This window comes from Ciconia boyciana, chromosome 9, assembly GCF_034638445.1.
Source record: "Ciconia boyciana chromosome 9, ASM3463844v1, whole genome shotgun sequence".
Taxonomy (NCBI): Eukaryota; Metazoa; Chordata; class Aves; order Ciconiiformes; family Ciconiidae; genus Ciconia; species Ciconia boyciana.
This window is the reverse complement of record NC_132942.1, coordinates 1,430,808-1,450,144: the sequence shown is the minus strand read 5'-3', so window position 1 is coordinate 1,450,144 and position 19,337 is coordinate 1,430,808. Positions and strand designations below refer to the sequence as shown.

At 42.5% G+C, this 19,337-nt stretch overlaps 1 protein-coding gene across 4 annotated transcripts in view; it reads right to left on the bottom strand.

The window, feature by feature from the left end:
- Nucleotides 1–2,587: 2,587 nt before the first annotated feature.
- NR3C1 (nuclear receptor subfamily 3 group C member 1) overlaps nt 2,588–19,337 on the bottom strand; it is a 74,128-nt gene continuing 57,378 nt past the window's right edge. For all 4 annotated transcript variants that reach the window (XM_072872068.1, XM_072872071.1, XM_072872069.1 and 1 more), the window contains 3 exons: nt 11,128–11,258; nt 7,857–8,014; nt 2,588–6,947 (listed from right to left, as the gene is read on the bottom strand). In XM_072872068.1, the coding sequence (XP_072728169.1) occupies nt 6,795–6,947; nt 7,857–8,014; nt 11,128–11,258 (442 nt within the window). In that variant the 3' untranslated portion in view covers nt 2,588–6,794. The remainder of the gene's footprint in view (nt 6,948–7,856; nt 8,015–11,127; nt 11,259–19,337) is intronic.

The window sequence follows — 19,337 nt, the reverse complement described above, 5'->3', positions numbered from 1 at the left end:
TTCCAGGCGACGGGGCACAGGTACCGGCAGAAACAGGCACCTCCAGAACGAGGGGCAGGCAGATCGGAAGGAGCCAGCAGTGACTAAATCTTGGATTTATGGACTGGAAACAGTTGGGGTCCCTGCGGCAGCACTGCAGAACCCGAGCCTGAGGAGTCCTGGGTACCCTCCAAGGCCAGTCGCCCAACGGGAGCTTGGCAAGAGCACCAGCACTGGGAACATCTTGGAGCCCGCCATGGGATAACTACCAACTGCACAGCCAAGGAGGCTTTTCTCCTGCAAAACCCCAGTACTTGTGCCTTACGTAGCAAAACTGTCCGTGTGCCCGGAGCACAACGCAAACTCACACTGAAGCGGGGGAACGGCTCAGGATAAACCAGCACGGTGTGGGGTGTCCCAGAGGCAAACACAAAGTTGAGAGTGCTCGAGCTGGGAAATCTTAAATGACAAAACTGTAAACATGGTATTTAATGGCATCTTTTCCAAACCAGTCTGAAATTCCATCATTTTATGGGGATAGTGCAAACAAAACCAAAATCACAAATTTCAATCTCATGCTGGGTTTCGTCCGAATTTCCTGGAAGATGAAGATAGAGCCCAAGAAAGCATTGCAAAATAACACGGCACCTGAGGGGGCTGCCCGTCTCCCCGCAGCCCAGCACCGCACGCACCGAGCCCACCCCGGCAGGGCAGGAGAGCACCGCGTCCCCGTCGGCCGGCGTTGTGGGACGGGTACACGGGAGGGTGCCCAGGAGAGATGCAGGAACCTTACAACGAAATGGGCTCCGCTTTTGTACCGCTTCTTTCACAGATGCTTTTGATAGAAACTATTTTGTAAATGCAATAGGGCAAATCGGATTTTGGGTGGAATGGGAGGGCGTCTGGTAACTGATGTACTCTGCCATGAAGTGTATTGGAGACCGTGAGTTGGTACTGGAGCCGTAAAGCAGTTATTTTATCTTAATACCTGACGTATCATCTCCTTAAAGCATCTTTTCATAATTGTTACACGAATAATTGTAGTTATAAATCCTGTTCTTGTATTGCCTTTGACCCCAACCTACAGCCTCCTAGCTTGGAAAGTACCAAAGTGAAATTTATGTAAGCCTTCGTTTTAATTGCAAACAATTCAAAGAAATCGTTCCCTGCTGGGAAATTGGCATTTTACGTTGCTATTAAACGAGATTTTATTATAGCACGAATGTCACACTGCTATCCAATTGGGAGTAAAGGCGTGAGCTACGTTAAGGAAAAAAATTCAGCAGTTTTATTTACTGATGGTTTGAAGATACATTGCTTTCTAAAAACTCAAATGGTCACATGGCAGGAAAGGAATTTTATGGCAGTGTTTCTTGTTCCGGGGCCGAGACTTTCCCAACAGCAAGCACGGTGCCTCCACCACCCATCCACAGCCGAACAGAGGCATTTTTCAGCATTGCTAATTCAGGAAATACTTTTTCACAAGTTTGGTTAAATTCTGCTTTTGGAGAGGTACGACCTTGTTACGCAGGGTCCCGCCCCACTGCCCAAGGGCAGGTTAACCCCTTAGACCGAATTCCCGCGGCCCAGCACCCCTTCCCGGGATCAGCACCCCAACCCTCTCCCCCGGGACGCACTTCCCGGCCCCTCGCTGCTTCGGAAGGCTGTCGGGGGGCTCTGCTCGCCCCCCCAGCCCCGCTCTCCCCGGGTCGGAGAATCGCCCCGCGCAGACACCCCCGCATCACGCAATCACACAACCCCCCCCAAGCCCCCCGAGCTAACACGCCATTCAGAGCTTCCCATCGCCAAAGGGAGGGTTTAAAGGCCACTGAGGGCCAGCCCAGCAGGGGCAGGCAGCCCCGAGACCACCCGGGCAACCCCAGCCCCTCGGGGGGATCCACGACGGCAGTGACTCCAGCGGGGATCGCACCCGCGGGGCCGCCGTCCTCGTACCACCCGCTCCAGGACTGAAATCGTGCCTGGAGAGGTGCGAAGGCAGACGCGTGGCAAACGCCAAGATTCACCACGGGAACGCTCAGTGCTTTGTGTTGTATTTTGTTTTCCTTCCATCGCTAACTTCTCGGCGTCCGGCACCTGCCTTGGCAAGGAGCCTTCACCTACATTCTGACAACTATCAAATGGTTAAGAAACATTGCAGTAAGAACCTAAATTTTAAACCAATTTGACTTTTTTTTTTCCTAAATACACTTTGTGCGGTTTTTCTTAGTTTAATTGTCCCGACAGCTTCAGGCCCATCCACGTGGTGTGTGCACACGCCCATTCGCTCAGATGCACAGATCTGCTTTTGATCTGATCAGAAAACTGCGGTACAGATTCCCCTCCCGGAAACGGACGTTCTGAATGCGATGGCAAATCTGGCAAGGTTCGGGAAATGCAAGTAATGATTTTCAATGAAACTGTTGATCTGAACTTCATTATCAGAAATTCTCCCACTCTAGAACTTAGCTACAGCAGCAATTCGCTTTAGTATAAATAATTTTTGGATAGGAGGTGAATAATGAGAACAACGTAAGTGAGGTGACAGTTGTCAGAACCAATCCTTCCCAGGAACACAGCAAAAACGCTACAAAAGCATTTTGGAGCCACTTAATGAAAAAAGCAGAATTTTATTATATGGTTTCCGTCCATTATTCGGCATTGCTGTAAATGGCTCACATTTACTGCAACTTCTGTACAGATGTGTGGCTTTGTATTACCAGAACAGCAAATTTAAATGAAAAAATAAATGTTCAACAATTCCACACAAGCTTTTACAGTCCAACATTTCACTGAGTAGGTGAAAACTACAGACTTGTTACTACAGAATTATTCAGCATGAATAGAAAACTACAACTTCCATTTTTAAACAGGAGTCACTGGTTTAATTTTTTTATGCTGTTTAAAATTACTGTGATAAAAATAATGATTTTTTTTTTTAATAATGCCATACACCGGTATGCTATACGATTTGTCCCCAGTATATATCTTTCATTTAATATACAAAATAGAATAATGACACATCGCTGACTCTATGCCGTTATGCGAGTTAGTTTGGAGGTGGGGGCTATTTTCATACACACAGCCTTTCGTCAGAAAACGAGTGCCTCGCGCTGTTTTAAAGAGGCCCCAATCCTTTCCTGAAAATGTGGTTCCTGTGTAACATCGATGGCTCAGCAACACCTGGTTGCAGACCGGACTAAGGATAGAGCTGAACTGGCACATAACACATGCGGTCCTTTGAAAGTCTCACTTAAGGTATGACCCTGAAGTCCTCACTCGCTGAAGTTCGACTACGGGAAACAGGATTTAGCTGACGGTCATCCAGGCACTTCCTCCCGTTTTCTACCTTTTTCTGTGCAAATGGCGAGGTCATTTTTCGGCTTCGGTCGGCACCTATTCCCAGCCCCCCCTCCAGCTGCAGAGCCCCTCGGGACACCCCCCTTCCCTCGCCGCTGCCGGGGCGATCCCGGGCTGCGCGGGACCGGCAGCAGCTCCCTCTCCGTCCCCGCTCCCTGGTTCTCCTATGTAAGGCCATTCCTAGCGTTCGTCGTGTGCAAGCTCCGCCGGGCAGCACGCGTGTCCCGAGCTGCCGGCGGCGGCCGTCCCTCGGTCGGATGCACGCACTTTGTGATAAGGCACTGAAGAGACGAAGTCAGAATTCTCCCTGCTTTATCCAGAGTGCAGATACTACCCACTGCTACAAGGACTACGGATACACAGAACATGGACTTCTCACTGCTTACTAAAGCACTACGGGTTTTCAGTTGTGAAGTTTAAAACTTAACAGCACGTACAGGACGATTGCTTTCTGCTAATGTCACAGCTTCCTTTTTTTGTTTTTCTTCCTTAAATCCATAAACTAAAAATGAATATACAGGCATATAGACAAAAAGGGGGTAGAGAGCCTCTCTTCTCCTACGTTATCAGTTCTCTCAAGGTGATAATTTGTTCGTGTTCACTGCAGTTACTTTTCTGCTGGCAAAAAAAAAAAAAAGTAGTTTTGTGTCCTCGTGTATACAAACGCACAAACATTCGCACACGTGCACGCACGCACACCCGCGCTCACTCTTTCACACAAGCTCAAATTGAGGTATCTGGGGATGCAATTTTTAAAAACATTCAGTACAGTAAGAACAGGTTTCCTTTTGACTGAAGAGCCCAGCTGACACCAAGCGGTATGAAACTCCTATCTGTATCTCAAACGGGTCGCGTGAATGTTTTCATTGAGTTGGGTTGAAAGTTTGAATTAAAATACTGAACTTCACCTTAACTGCTACAAAATGTGCATATTCTTTACAGATCATTCAAAGAGAAGAGAACGATTACCTTTTTCTTTTTATTAAAGATGATTTTTTACTCCAAAGTACGGAATATAGTATCTTTTCTTAATAGATATAACATTCAAAAAGAGATTTAAGAAAGGATGAAAATTTAGTTTCCTCTTTCACTTGGAAACAAGCTTTTGCTGAAGAATAGAAATGTACTAGTGTGTTGTGAGCGACCTATGCTGTATATTTACATATTGCTGGTACCTGTGTGTGTATTATTGCCCAATTTTCCGAGCTGTTTTTGCTGTGGTATGTGAGGCTGTATATGAAATTAACCCCGTATGTTCAGAGGTGTATGTATGCATGCGCGCACACGCATCTTTCCGGCTTACATTTTTTGCAGCGGAGGTCTGATTGAGCCATGAATCGTGAATGGTAACCAACCATACAGATAGGAGTATTCCATCCAAGCTCCAACTTGAATTTTTACACAGTGATTCGATAAACATAAAATCAACCCTAAAAACATCCACTGAACACAGGTTTTCCTTTCTAGACAGAGTACTTCTTTGGATACTAAACACCGATGCCTTCAGTACTACCTCCAGACAAACCACAACATGTACGGGTTACCATTCAGCATATTTGTGACCCCTACAAAAAATATAATTACATGTATCATGATAAAGCAATCTGTCATCTAAAAATCATCCTTATTATACACTATACAAGCTATTTTACAGTCATTTAATAAATTGCTTTTAAAGCTGCAGTAGCCCTTCCCTTCTTTCCTCGGATCAGCGAATATACCGATTATACATATTTGAAACTATAACTAAATATAAAAATATATTAGGTTTTGTATTTTATCAGATGATCTTTCTCATTTCTATTACACAAATAATCTGGCCACTTTGAGTAAAAATCAATTTTTAGAGTGGCTTAGTAAATATTTAAATTTTGAGATACAGAAAATTGTTAAGGTGCACGTAGAAAAGGCTACTACAGCTTCTAAACGTTTTAAAATATAGTTATCAATGGCAACAAGGAGAAATTCACAAGACCTATGGTAATCTTATGGCACGGTAGTAATTCGGTATGAAGGGATGCAGCCTTACAAAGACAGAAGGTTGGACGTACGACTAAGACCACGCAATCAGTAGCGGAGCTTTCCTGCTCTCCAGGAAAGAGGACGAGCCAGTGAGGGACAGGCGGAGGGGTGAAAATGGGGCTCGGACCACCCGCGCTTGGATCCTGTATGTCCAGAGTCACAGTCAGCCAGCGCAGCCGCTCGGCTTCGCTGCCTGCACGACGGCAAACATCTCGCCGAAGAAGAGAGTTCTAGTCGATACAAGAGAACAGAACAAAACCAAACCACTGGGCATAATTACACGTCTACCTCTTAAGTCAATGGTGTTTTTCCATATATACTTGTATGATGATAGATTTAAGTGTATAGAAAATGTGAGTTTCTCCACACAGAAGTAAACTTTTCTTAAGCTATGCATATTTTCCTGAAAATTTCCTGATGGGCAGTCAGGACTGATCTTCTTGGCATCAATGCAGCCCATGACTCTTATAGTTATGGCTGTTGCATTATATGCAAAAATCAGGCTTTTTTTTTTTTTTCAATATATAAAATAACCTGCTCATTTACATCCAGTTAGGACTGGGTTAATTTTCTACGATCTGCATATCCGACGCTTTTGCACATATACCAAAAGTATTTGTTCCATTCGCATCTATTTAAATGAAATTTGAGAGTGTTCTCCCACCCACCCCGGCCCTTAAAAAATGCCAAATTTTTATGGTCACTTTGACAGTTGAAAGCTATTAGGTTAGAAAAGCCCAACCCATTTTCACATGAATATACTCAAGGATTAATGTCTAGAGGTCATTTAGGAAAGCTACGAGCTGCCCCACCTTAAAAAACCAGCTGTACAATAGGCATCTTGAAGTATTACAAAAAAATTATGTAAGAAAAAATGAACAAGCCTAGTTCACGGTATATAAAGTTAAAGGAAATTGCTAAAACCAGACAGTAATAGCTATAAAAGGCACAACTTCCCTTTTCTGATATACACTTGTAAACTTTCTTTAGGTTACATGCATAAACCAAAATGCTACCTTAACTTTAAAAAAAAAAAAAAATCCAAAACACTTTACTAAAAAAAAAAAAAAAAAAAAGCCTAGAAAATTGTCTCCAGCCAACTGCAGAAATTAATTAGCAGAATGTTCATAACACAGCCTCAGATCTTGTCACCGGTGGTTTTGATGCATCCATGGATGTTGCACGAGGGGAGATACATAATTTGACAAATAAGATTTATTTTCCTTTCCTTTCTCCCCAATTTTTTACCAAATGTGAGAAATCCGCTGCTTCTGTAGCCTAAATCTTGGCCCTCTGTAAACCACATGTAGTGCATAATTACAAAAGAAACACCGCTGCAAGGACAAAATTAACAAGTCTGGTAGGTTTTTTCTTTACAAAAAAAAAAAAGCTATCATTTGACGTTTTCTTAAGGCAACCCTTTTGTATTAAGGCAGTCACTTTTGATGAAATAAGAGCTTCTTGATATTTCCATTTGAGTATTTTGGTATCTGATTGCTGATGATTTCTGCCAACATTTCTGGGAACTCAATAGTCGTGGATTTATCCAAAAATGTCTGGAAGCAAAAGCTCAGAAGATTTTCAACCACCTACAAGTGATAAAGCAAAGAATTACTTTCACACGAATACACACAGAAGAACTGTTAACCTACGCCCGCCCTTCTTCGTAACTTCCTGCAGCGCAGGCCAGCGTGGTGCCCGGTTTGCCAGCTACCCTAAGCCAGCCTCACGCCCTGCTCCGGTAACACTCGCAACGCAGGGCAGGCACGCACCGTTATCCTCCTTTTAATTAGTCTTGTAAAAGGCATTCTAATATAAAGCAAGTGAACAGATCGTGGAAGGTCTTTACAAATACTGAAGAGAGTTTGCATCAATTCCCATTCTAGCATGTAAATAACATATATATGAATAAGCTTAATAAGCTCTTTCCAGGTGCTTGGTACACTAACAAGACAAAAAAATCATTTTGAGGTCTCAAAAGTTTCCCTTGCCTTATCCAGCTTAAACACTACTTGGACTACTTTGTACTAGATACACAATTTAGAGTACATACCGCAAAAGGAGACTGCCTGAATTCTGAAATTCCTTGCAAAATTAGACCGCTACTAATACTAAAAATAGCACTGATGCATTATTTTAACGCAATTTCAAACAATTCCAAAGATTCTTGAATAGTTTGTCTCTGAGATAATACTGGTTTTAAACTTCACATCTCTGCTACTACTGCAAAATCATTTACAATTTCCAAGTTTAAAAACTAAAGAGACTGAAAATTATATTAATTATAAAATTACTTCCTGTGGAGTCCGCTGCGGAAGTACTCTGAAAGCACCATGTTCACCTCTTTCAATTATTCTTTAGTTAGACAGCAGGGGAGCATGACCCCCCCCCCCCCCCAACATTTATCTCTTTAAATGAAAAAAAAAAGTATCGAGATTACTGTCATATCCCCAAACTTGTTTATCTGGAATGTCTACAGCGTTCGTTTAAGAACTTACATCATGCATAGAGTCCAACAGTTTAGTCAGTTGATAAAATCGCTGCCAGTTCTGGCTTGAGTTCCCTTCTCTTTTCACTATGGCCTTTCCCAGCTCTTTAATGTATGTCATACGGATTTCTTCAAACAAAGATTGACTCTTCAGGCCCTCCTTAGGAACTGTAACATTGATACAAACCTTTAAAACATTATACATCTATGAACTGTGTCATTATTTAAGTTCTCCTACATTAGTTACACAAAAATGACCCAAAGAAAAAGGACTTGGACTTAATGAAATGACAGCTGAGAGACAAGGAAAGAGAGCGGAAACTGAGACGGATGACTCATTGAACAAATAGCACAGGACTGCTGGCAAAATAAAGATAAAAAAACCCCAAGGTAACCCCACAAGAAACAGAGGGAAGGGAACCACGGAGGCAACAACACTAAGCCCTGGAAGTGCCTTGATGAAGAACCACCAGGGCTGGAGCTCCTGTGTTCCCAGCGTCTGGGGAAACGTGACATTGGAAAGATTCCATAAAAATTCTGTGTGCCGAGGGAAGAGCGAGGGTAGGATCACAGGATGGCTTGGCTCGAAGGGACCTTGAAAGATCATCTAGTTCCAGCCCTCCTGACATGGATCAAATAACACGTCCAGGCCAGGCAGTAACAGGGACACTGGACAAGAAACGGACTGCCCAAGCCAGGGAGGACTCGGGTCTTGGGCAGAGCTTCTTGGAATAGGGATGAGACACGGAGATAGTGCTGGCCAGACGAGGAGCAGTGGGTCAGAAACCCAAGGCGTGGGGACTGAGGCCCATATTCACACTCAAATCCATGACAAGTCCCTGTGCCTACGTTCTCCTACTACGATGGTCCTTCTAAAGGCCAAGGACTAGTAAACAAATCAGGAGAAATCAAACATATGGACTCCAGTGGTCCTTAACATGCTTGATTTGAAGCCTTGGATTACCTCAGTGAAGTGACTGAAAGAGCTGAAGATAGAGAGCGGAGACAAAGCCAACTGAAAGCAAAGGAGGAGGAGAGAGGCCACTAAAGCACGCTCCCTTCCTTAAAAAAATCCAACCCTCGCTACACTGTCAGCATCCGTGAGGTGTTGAAGTATCTTGTCTGCCTTGTCTACACAGGAGATGACATGTCAACTGTTGCTTCAATAATTTAAATGGAAAAGGTCTGTGAGCTACGTCTATGTGTGAACCACATGTCTAGACCCACGTGGGGTTCCTGTTTTACTCCTCCTCCTCTTCCTCTTCTCTTGGAAAACTTACACAGAAACACAATAAACATAAACTAAAATTGTGAAGTCATGGATTAAAAAGTTACACAAATTTCAGCTATTTAATTATCAGAAGTTTCACAATGTACCACTTACACAATGTATGCACTCAAAAAGAAATGTGAAATGTGTTGTCTTTCACTGTAAATATAACAGAGAGGCCTTCTGCTGGTTAACGCCAGTGCTTGCCACACTTCACTCGTGAATGGGCTTCATTCTACGAGTGTTGCCTCTTCACCCTTTCTGCCGTGGAAATTCCTTTAAGGAAATTTCCAATTCCTGTAAGGAAAGTTGGCCTACACCACATCCAAAACATTTGAGGAATTTTCGGGAGAGATTTCAGAAACTGCTTTAAATCTGCAGTGTCGGGGAAGTTTCAAGTTCCTACAAAGCCCACGGCAGCGTGGAGCCGAGAGTTTCCCCTGAAAAGAGCCCTTGTCCCAGTTCTGGGCTTGGCAGGCGAGGCTGTGCCGTCCCTGCCAGGCCACCGAGGTGACGGCCCGGCAGAGCGGGGAGGAGCTGGTGACGGCAGCGTACGGCACCCGGGAGCCCTCCTGCCCGTGCTCATCACCCGGGGCTTCGCCGCACGTACAGCACTGGGTTACAAGATCCTCCTGCCTTCTTCTGGGAAAAGCCCAAAGCTACCAGGCTCTCATTTGTTTATACGAATTAATGCTATTATTCCCTGGAAATATTAAAGGTAAGGAATGTTTGAGCCCTCGGTGTAATGAACTCTTTAAACTTTTAAAAAATATTTACTTTTCATCATGTAGGAGTACTATGCTGAAAAATCTTTACTTGCACTGCTGCTCTTACTGATACTTCTAAAGCATACCGGCATACCTGTCACTACACTAAAACACAAACCACCCTCTGCCAAGCAGAAGCAGCAAAGGCTCCAGGAAATCTACAGCCGCTGCCCCAGACGCAGCTTTCTCAGTCCTGCGGGACGGCGGTATCGGCGTGTCGGCCGCGGGATGGGGTTTGCCCGGGACAGACAGGCACACGCTCCAACTGCTCAGGCAGGCTGGGCAGCGCAAGGCGAGGCGCCCAGCTCACGCCTGCTGGCAGCTCGCGCGCACGGGCTCTTTGCTACTGAGCGTCCCTGGACGGCGACGGAGCCAGGGTCACAGCTGAGCTTCCTCAGGTGGCCACAGCCCCGCTGCGCACGCGGAGAAAGAAGTCACGAGGTGCCAATGAGTACGAATAGGGGGTAAAAATAACGTTGTAAAAGTTATTTGCGTAATGTCTCAGTGTATTTCTCTATATTCTAAAAGGACTATTTTGACACTGTACTTTGACCTTTCATGCAGTACAGACAGCAGAATTTTACTAAGCTGTGATTTAACTACCACATGTCCTATCAAAAGACATAAAAAACATCACGTAGTACATTACATAAATCTATCTTATGGTATCTATTGTAAATCCACCATATACATTTTAGACACAAATGCAAAAAAGCTGCAGGTGTATTTAACAATTTGAAATAACTTCTGGGGGAGTCTAACAACTATTTTTTGGGGGAAACTGCTTCACTGGATCAGAACTTCCTCACAGGTGGTGGCTGGGTTTTTTTGTTTGGTTGGCTTTTTGTTTCTTTGTTTGTTTGTTGAAATATTTCATGGGCATGAAGTCATAGTTTTGCCCATTTCTTTGGGTCCTCAACTACCCAGCCAGTTTGTGATGTATTTTTGAAGAATTTTAAATTGCAGTTCTGAGTTAGGATTCTCTGTTGGAGTTGCAAAGTTTTGAACACAAACTATAATATCCTAGCACACATGTCTTGTACCTGCTAAAAGCGGAACTTCCTTCACTAAGCCTGGATAGTCAGGTGCCAAGCGGAACATTTTGACTTTTATTGCAAAAAAGGGGATCCTATAGGAAGTCCTGTATCAGATACCTAACACAATTTCAAACTACACATGCACACTCATAATATTGGCAAGTTTAACTTACATTCTTCACATAGGTATTTTAACTGTTCACCTACTTGTAGAGAGGAGAAGCAACGTTTTCATGCAGAGATACTCTTCATATGAGACTTGAAGCCGTGATAGCTCTCGGGCAACCATAAGCATATGTTTGCATTGTTCATACATACAGGGTAGATTCATTCTCTGCCTGAGAAGTAAGAGTATAAAAATTAGTTAAATGTCTAGCTATCTAAAAATTCTAAATCTAAGTTTTTCCATGCTTCATTCAAGAGCAGCGGGGGTTGTAGAGGTGGATGACAAGCTAGCGCTTCATCTCCTGCAGCAAAACAATCTTTCGTCTTCTCCAGTGAACCCATTCAGAGCAATTGCCTTGGTCACCACATATAAACACCGGCCTAGAACCGCAGCACGAGGGGAGCACGACGTACGAAATCCCAGTGTTATAAAGAAAGCCTGTCTTTACCAAGGACCAGTCTGTAAGCTCCGTTATCAACAGCCAACACAACAGTTCAGCACAAACTTGACATAAAAATCAAGTTCAGTCACTGTGTGACAAAGTTCTCAAAGTCTGGCAGTCCCAAAGTATTTAACCTGTATAAAGAAACATGATGGTGTACTAGAGATTTCTCTAACTCTTTCAATACTTTTGAGAAGTCCACCTAAATTTAATACATATTTGCTCACTAGTGATAGCATCAACTTTCCATAACTTCTCAATTTTCAAAGTGACTTTATACTTCTCGTATCCTTTTATGTCCTTAAAGCGATGCCTAGTATTGCAATTCAATTTCATTACCTTTGGACTGTAATAGTAAGGTTTCTAACCAGAAATGGAAAGACATGTCGACAACCAAAGGAAAAATCTTGGAAAGCACTTACTTGGAATCAGAATGACAAAAATCATGTATTTATATATTCTTTTCTTTTTATTTTTTCCTATTTTAATGAAACCCTGCATCAAGGCAGGAACTCCTCCTTTTATTTAGTACCTCAGCTGAAGCAACAATCCTCTTTACATGTGCCTTCATAGCTGGTTACCGTGAATATTGCAGGATTATGGTTTTGGGTGGGAAATGAACAACAAGAACAGATTAATTCTGAAGAGTGTAAGAGAGATTTATGCCTTTCCACGTAAACTTTTGTAGAGAAAAACATAGGCAAAATAGCACATTTCAAATGCAATGACTACACAGTCTCTCTACAGTGATGCTAGCAATTTATTTTTCGTTAATGATGAGTCACCTTTTCTACCACATCATCTATTCAATATTATAATCTAAACAAAGACACAGACAAAATTGAATCCCAGTGTAAGTTAAGATTTGGTTATGAAACGGCACTAATTCCTCCAGAGCTGCTATCATTTTTCAGTTCTCCCTTTCTTAGCCCTGCAAGAGAATTCTATAACGTACCCTCACAAGCATTGTAAGAAACCCTCAGTGAAAACAAGAAGAAACACGCACCTTTCTCAAGGTGCACAAACCTACGAATAACAGGAATTCAGATGGGTTTTGAAAGACAGAAAGAAATACAAGCTATTGAAACTGTATTGAAACCAAATCAAGTACAAGTCTAAACCCGCATCATTTCCAATTGCATGCTGTTGGACAATTCCTTCCGAGTGGAACAGGACTACGCGCGGCACTGCCTTGTACACAAATGGTATCTACAGCTATACGCATGCACAGCAGTGTATAAACACTGATGTTACGTTAGCCTTCAATAATTAGGGAGTAGCAGCGAGAACACAAAGCGCACACAAGATGAGTTGCATGAGGTAGGAGTAAGAGTAGCATGTTCCGTTGTAGGGTGTTTCTCAGGGCACTTGACACAACGCCACGATTTGGCCGTTTGGCACATTTTCTCCTACAACCCCTCTGGGTTGTATCAAAGGGCATCTTACATATTTCAAATTGAGTAATTTAAACACGTTCTATGACAGGGCTCAGCAGTTTTCCTCATGTAAAACTATTACCATTTCTGGGCAGAAGGTTAAAATAAACATTATGAAATAGGTCAGCCTGTCATTTATTTCTATCTGCTGTAAATGCAATCATCACCGTGAGTCTGAGAATCTATATGAAGACATGCAGATTTTTGGTAATATCAAGGCTATGCAAATTGCAGTCCTCAAAAAATGAGAGTAAAACACAGCCCCCCTCCCTTCAGAGCAGTCCGAGCGCACCGATGAGCTCTGCACTATGCCCTGGAGGGCAGCGGATCCAGGCTGCGTCAGAGCAAGAGGGAAGCTGATTCACTGGATAGTCTGTAATGCTGGCGAAGGGTCTGGGAAGAGGTCCCGGACATTCCCCTCGCAGATCTCCTGGCCAGAGTGCATCAGATGATCTCAGCTGCCCCAGAGCTGTGCTCGGAGGGAGGCTGGCCGAGGGTCCGGGTCGAGTCACGGACCAAAAATGCAGCGAAGAGCAGGGGCTTCGGGGCTCTCTTCGTACTCCCTGCTCAGTTTCGCTGGTACCCCTCCCTATGGAGGGCATTTAGCAACTTCACAAATTAATTTGCCCACACATAAACCAGCTATAATACTTAAACTAGGTACTACACTTAGCTGATTAAAACAGATATTATGCTTAGCGATGACATCACACACGATTTCTTCTCAGCAGAAACCACCTACAGTACCACCCTGACTGTGTGGAGTCTTCAAGTAAAGCTCTGGCGATAGCCAGGGCTGGCAGCCCAGGGGAAGCTGTAAGGGCTGGCACTTGCCTGAGCCCCACAGAAGCTCGGGGTCGCTGACGCAGGAGGCAGAGCCAGTGCTGAGGCCCGGGGGAGCACCAGGGAGCGCCCGGTGACACTGGGCGCAGCGCAGCAGTCCAACGCTTCGCAGTTATTGCCCTTTATATGAACTGAGACTTCAAACAGCTGCCTAACAGCGTTTTATCACTTCTGAAGTGACCCTGATTTAGTGATTGTAAATCTAGTCCGATTTGAATCACCTTCTTGTTCTGTAAGTATTTAATATTCCTCTGCTTTTGTAACCAGCTACCTCAGAAAACAACATGCGAGTCGGGCATTAGCTTAAGTTTTAGCTCAATGAAAGCCCATGGAACGTACATGGGACGTACACATGCACTCTGTGCGGGATGCATGTTGATGATAAAAGCACGTGATGGTTTTCAACACTGCTGTGAGTCATTCAGTTCAGTTAAGTCTATAAAAGAATAAAAATCAGTAAACAAGATGCTGGTATTCTGAAAAACAGACAATACTGACTCCACAGAATTAGTTACAAAAGAACGTTTGGAAAAAATGCTGAGAATAAGAGAACTGATAAAACATTGCTTATGAAATTGTAATCACTTGTTATTTTCTTTCCATTCAAACACCACCAATATAGATATTCAGCATGGCATATAATATTATAAGGAGAAATGACACTAAGGAGTTGACCTCAAACCTAAGAAGAGCGAAGAGCTAAGATGATGAGCACGCAAACAGAGTCAAAATCCCAAGGCACAGGACTTCCAAGGACTTCTTTCTAAAGCTAGGCAGCAATTAAATGGCATTTGCTACTTGATGAGCACAACCGTGCAACAGTTACTGTTGCTCACTGTAATTCCATGTACACTGTGACGCAAACAGAGGCCTAAAGCTGATACCGTAATAGTGCCAACTCCAACAAAAGCATGTTTTGAATCACAAATTGTGGAAACAGTTGTACAATACTACAAAATCACAGGTTTATACAATCTGCAAATACTAAGTGGTGGTGTAAACCCTGAGATTTATTAAGCTGCCAAACTTTTCAAGAACTTGAATTGAGTTGTGTGTGTTTATACATATAAAAAAATTACATATATTATATATAAAATTGCCAGCTGATATAGACATACCTCCAGAAAAAAAAATTCTTGTCTTGAAACGTAAAATGATGAGCTTACTGGATAGTCCCACACTAATCCATTAAAGTATATTATTTCTACCCAGAAATGAAATACAGAAATGTAAATCTAAATATTTTCCAAAGCTTTACAATAACTTAAAATACATTTTTGCCCCTCCCTTGATGAAGAGCTGCGTAAGACTCCCCTCTCCCCGCATCTGTCTGGAGATTAAAACCTGTCAATGGCTGCTCTGTAGTTTTTCCCTGCGCAGAGAAATAGCTGGGGGAGGAAATACCAATTTTACACACTGGAGGATTAAGGTGTGCCTCTGCAACTCAGTGGCAGCTTTTCTACTGACGGAGGTGGAAATGGCATCGGGCAGTAACTGCCATCCAACAGGTTATCGACCGTAAGGGAGCAGCAAGAGTTTCCCGTTTTCCTGGCCAGGTTTACCGGCCCAGCTCGGCGGGGCTGGAGCCCCCGATGCCGTTCCCTCCCGGACGGCTAAGGCAGGAACTGGCCGAGGGACCACTGCTAACTTCACTGCTCATCGGGTGAGCATCTGGAGCCCGCTGCTTGGATCGCCCCACCTCCAGCTACCGCTAGTTAGCTTGTGAGCGGGAGAGAGAGAGAAAGAGGCTTTCCTTTCCAGACCCGGATCAACTGCAATAGCCAGAGTTCACAGAAAATGGAAGCAGGAAGAATGATGAAGTGGCCTGTATCCTTGCAGAAATGATAGCTGGATCTTCAGAAACTCATCCTTCCCTCTTTTTGGTTTTGTAGACAAACAAACTAAAAGCTGTACAGATGCAGCATACGTGTATGAAGTGAAAACAATGCTACGCATACATATGGTGAACCTTTTTGCACTCAACAAATGCTATGGGAAATAATTTATTTTCATATCACAGCAACTTTATTATCCACCCTACCCAACCCTATCAGACATATTAACTTAGGATAGCTAATGTGTGATAAACATTATTCAAATATAGTGGATGTTTTTGTGTCGTCCTGTCCCCACCCCCCCAAATAAACAATAGGAGTACAGGCATAAAAATGGAATATTCAATAAATATTCAATTTTTAGGAGAAGACTGGTCAAATGACTAGGCTGCCAGCTTAAGACTTAAGAAGAACAGAGTTTAATTCTCTCTCCAACCGCAGACTGCATTGATGATACTCAGAAAATTCAATTATGGATGAATCAACAATGGTACTAATGAATAGCGGCATTCAGCACTACCACAGCTAAAGCTACCTGAGCACTAAGCAAAACAAAACCACTGATTTCTGGGAAGCTTTTTGTGCATTCATGGTAACATATTTATAAATGCTAAGGATCTGTTAGCTGCAAATATAGCATGACAAACCTCTTAACGGGTTAGACAGGTTCTTTATGTACAGCCCAGTTACACACAGCTGCCTGAAAAGTGCCACCATGAGCTAGTGGATCGCGCTACTCCATACCTAGGTAAGTAGTAACCACACAGGAATAATACTGGACAGGGTTGGCGCAAGGATAAACGCGTGAAAGACTGATGTTGCTCAGATGCTTGAGCAGATACGTGAAACTAAAGAAAGTCTTATTATCCCCATAAAGAATTCAATCTTAAAAAAATATTTTGCAGTTATGTCCATTTAAATCACCAAGGCTTGGAGAACCCTTCAAAGACAAGAGTTTCTCTTCCTGAAGCTGAAGACACTGAATTGTACCAAACACGAGGACAAGTCTTTAAAGCTCAGAAACTGGATAAAATAAATGGTTTCTAGAAACCCTTATCAAACCTAAAGAAAATTACAATAGAAGTAATTGCACTTATCTGCAATCATACACCCAAGGCAGCGGAAGGCACCGTATGCTCTGCTGTTAGGTATTACTCCCCCTGCTCCCATTACGCCAGCTATGCAACCTCAGCCCTCAGCAGCAGACACAGTATTAGTGCCTTCTCTGCAACCACTACTGGGTAACTTCTCGCGTTCACATTCCTGAATACTTCACCTGGGCTACGCTGCTGCAAGCTACAGGGAATGGTGGCACAAAGGAAGTGCTCTGAGACCAACTCTAGTTTATTGCTGTAATGAAGATACAAAGGAATATAAAGAAATAACGGGGTTATAAGATGCTCGCCTCTTCCCTTTCCTGACTTACATTGTACATAATAACACCTATCATTTTCTTATGACCCTTCTGAGGGTCAATTGTTTATAAGTAAAATTAAAGGATTTTTCTTGGCAAAAAGTAGGCTAAATATATTAAAAAAAAAAAATCACACTAATTGAGATTTGAATATGTGTAATTCCATATACACAGCGAGATGTTTATCTCTTATAGCATAATGTGATACATACAATTTTGTTTGATGCATAAACTCAAATTATGCAACAGAACTGAAAACCCAGCCACGTGAATATTGCCACTATTTTGTAAGGCTGAAATGATACAAGTCTGCATGAGAGGCTCATGTGAGGCTTAGAAGTTTTTGCCAACTCCTCAACTTGTTTATATTTCCATTTAAGAAAAACAAGTACATCATCAATCTAAATGCTATGGCTTGAAGAGACGGAAGACGTCCTGGAATTACTGTATTCTAACACAGTACAGGTAAAGACATATAATTTTGTTCTAGTCCTCCACTGAAATAATGCTTTGAAACTGCAATTAATGGATATGAAGCCAGAACAAATTCTTAGTTACAAAAGAAAAATGTTCATATAAAGAACAGACCTGTAGAAATGTCATTTGCAGATCTCAAAAACTACAAGTTTGAACAACTTATATCTCTTTATCTGCATGCAGAAATCTGAAACTACTGAACAGGAAGCCAAAAATCTGGTGCAGACAGCTTCAGTTAACTGTAAAAATGCCCGTGATCCTACATGTCAGACAATCAAAATGAAGGTTCTGATTCTGTACACACACAACACCTATGTGTAACTGTATTCCGTAGAATCCAGCTTTAACATTTAAGAGGAAAACTCACTTTTTTCCTATTATTGCAGAGAATTCACAGTCATGTTATTACATATTACAATTGGTTTTAGAATTCTCAAATAATGGAGTTGTTTTGACCTTCAGAGGATGCTCCTTTACCTATTTATTTTATAATGGTTAACAGGTTTTAATAAATACCTGATTCTTACATCAAATAAAAGTAACTTATTACTCTACCCTGGACCTGTTTCTAGCGTATCTAAAACATTAAGCAAGAGCTTTAGGGGTGGGGGGGGTGAGGAGGAGTTGTTTGGGCGAGAGATCACTACGGTGCCTACCGGAAAGCAGCACTGCATAAACCCCAGAATGGTTTGCAGGGGACGTTCGGTACCGCAGCACTGTCTTTGGAGTGATGTCGCAAGCAGAGCGAGTGGATACATCTGATCATTAAAATCCAAGGGCGCTTTTTCCTTGATGTCCACGGTGTCTCTCATCCTACCCAGCATCTGAGCATCAGCAATGCTCGCCCAATGGCCCTGCCCCTCTGGCTTGCCCTGCGGTGCTGCGCTTCCTAAGCGTCTCACAGCTCACGCAGTGGTTTTAGGTATTATTCAGTGTTTGTCACGTTTAGCTCCGAGGTGGTTGCATTTTATTGGTGAACGGTACATAAAAAGTTACGACCAGAGAGAGTTTTATGGGGAACCTGTAGCACACTGCAGAAGAAATTGCAGTTCTCTCGGTCTACATATTTTATTGAAAATAAATGTCATTTTGATCAACAATTTATGTACCAAAACTGTAACTAGAATGAATCTGAAAATGAATATTTAGTATAATAGGATCATCTCTGCAGGTTTTTTTAGGAGCACGGACACATACTTAGCTGTAAAGCTCTGTGGTTTTTACCCACTAATAAAACAGCAGGAGACCTCTGACTTAAAGCAAATTAGATGTTATTATGCGTATTAATGACAATATCAATCATTTCAGTTCCACCACATGGAGACTATTTTACTCCAGAGACATATTCTAAGAACTTCAATAAACATAAGTGCACAGATGGACCCTCACCCGTCATCTGCTCCTCACCTTTTTTTGAAACATATTTATTATAAAGAAATTATTACAGTTTATAAAAGCCTGGAAAAAATATTTACATTAAAACCAATAAAGTGAATAAATAATCATGAAAAACAAGTAGTCTGAAACGTAAATGGCTAATCTCATAGAAAATGTAACTTTTTTTTTTTTAAACTGAGGAAAGATTTGGGAGATTCGATACTGAAGTGCAATAGGAATGAAAATATTAAGAATACTATCTCAAAACATGCCAAAGGGATTAGTACTGCCTCCATCTGAAAGACAGGAAAACAGACACATGAATAATACCTTGTCACTTGCATCACTTTTCAAATTATTGTCAGTGAAATTGTGATGCTAAGAAAGTTTTGTGATTGTACGTGTCAAAGGCACTGTGTAATTGTAG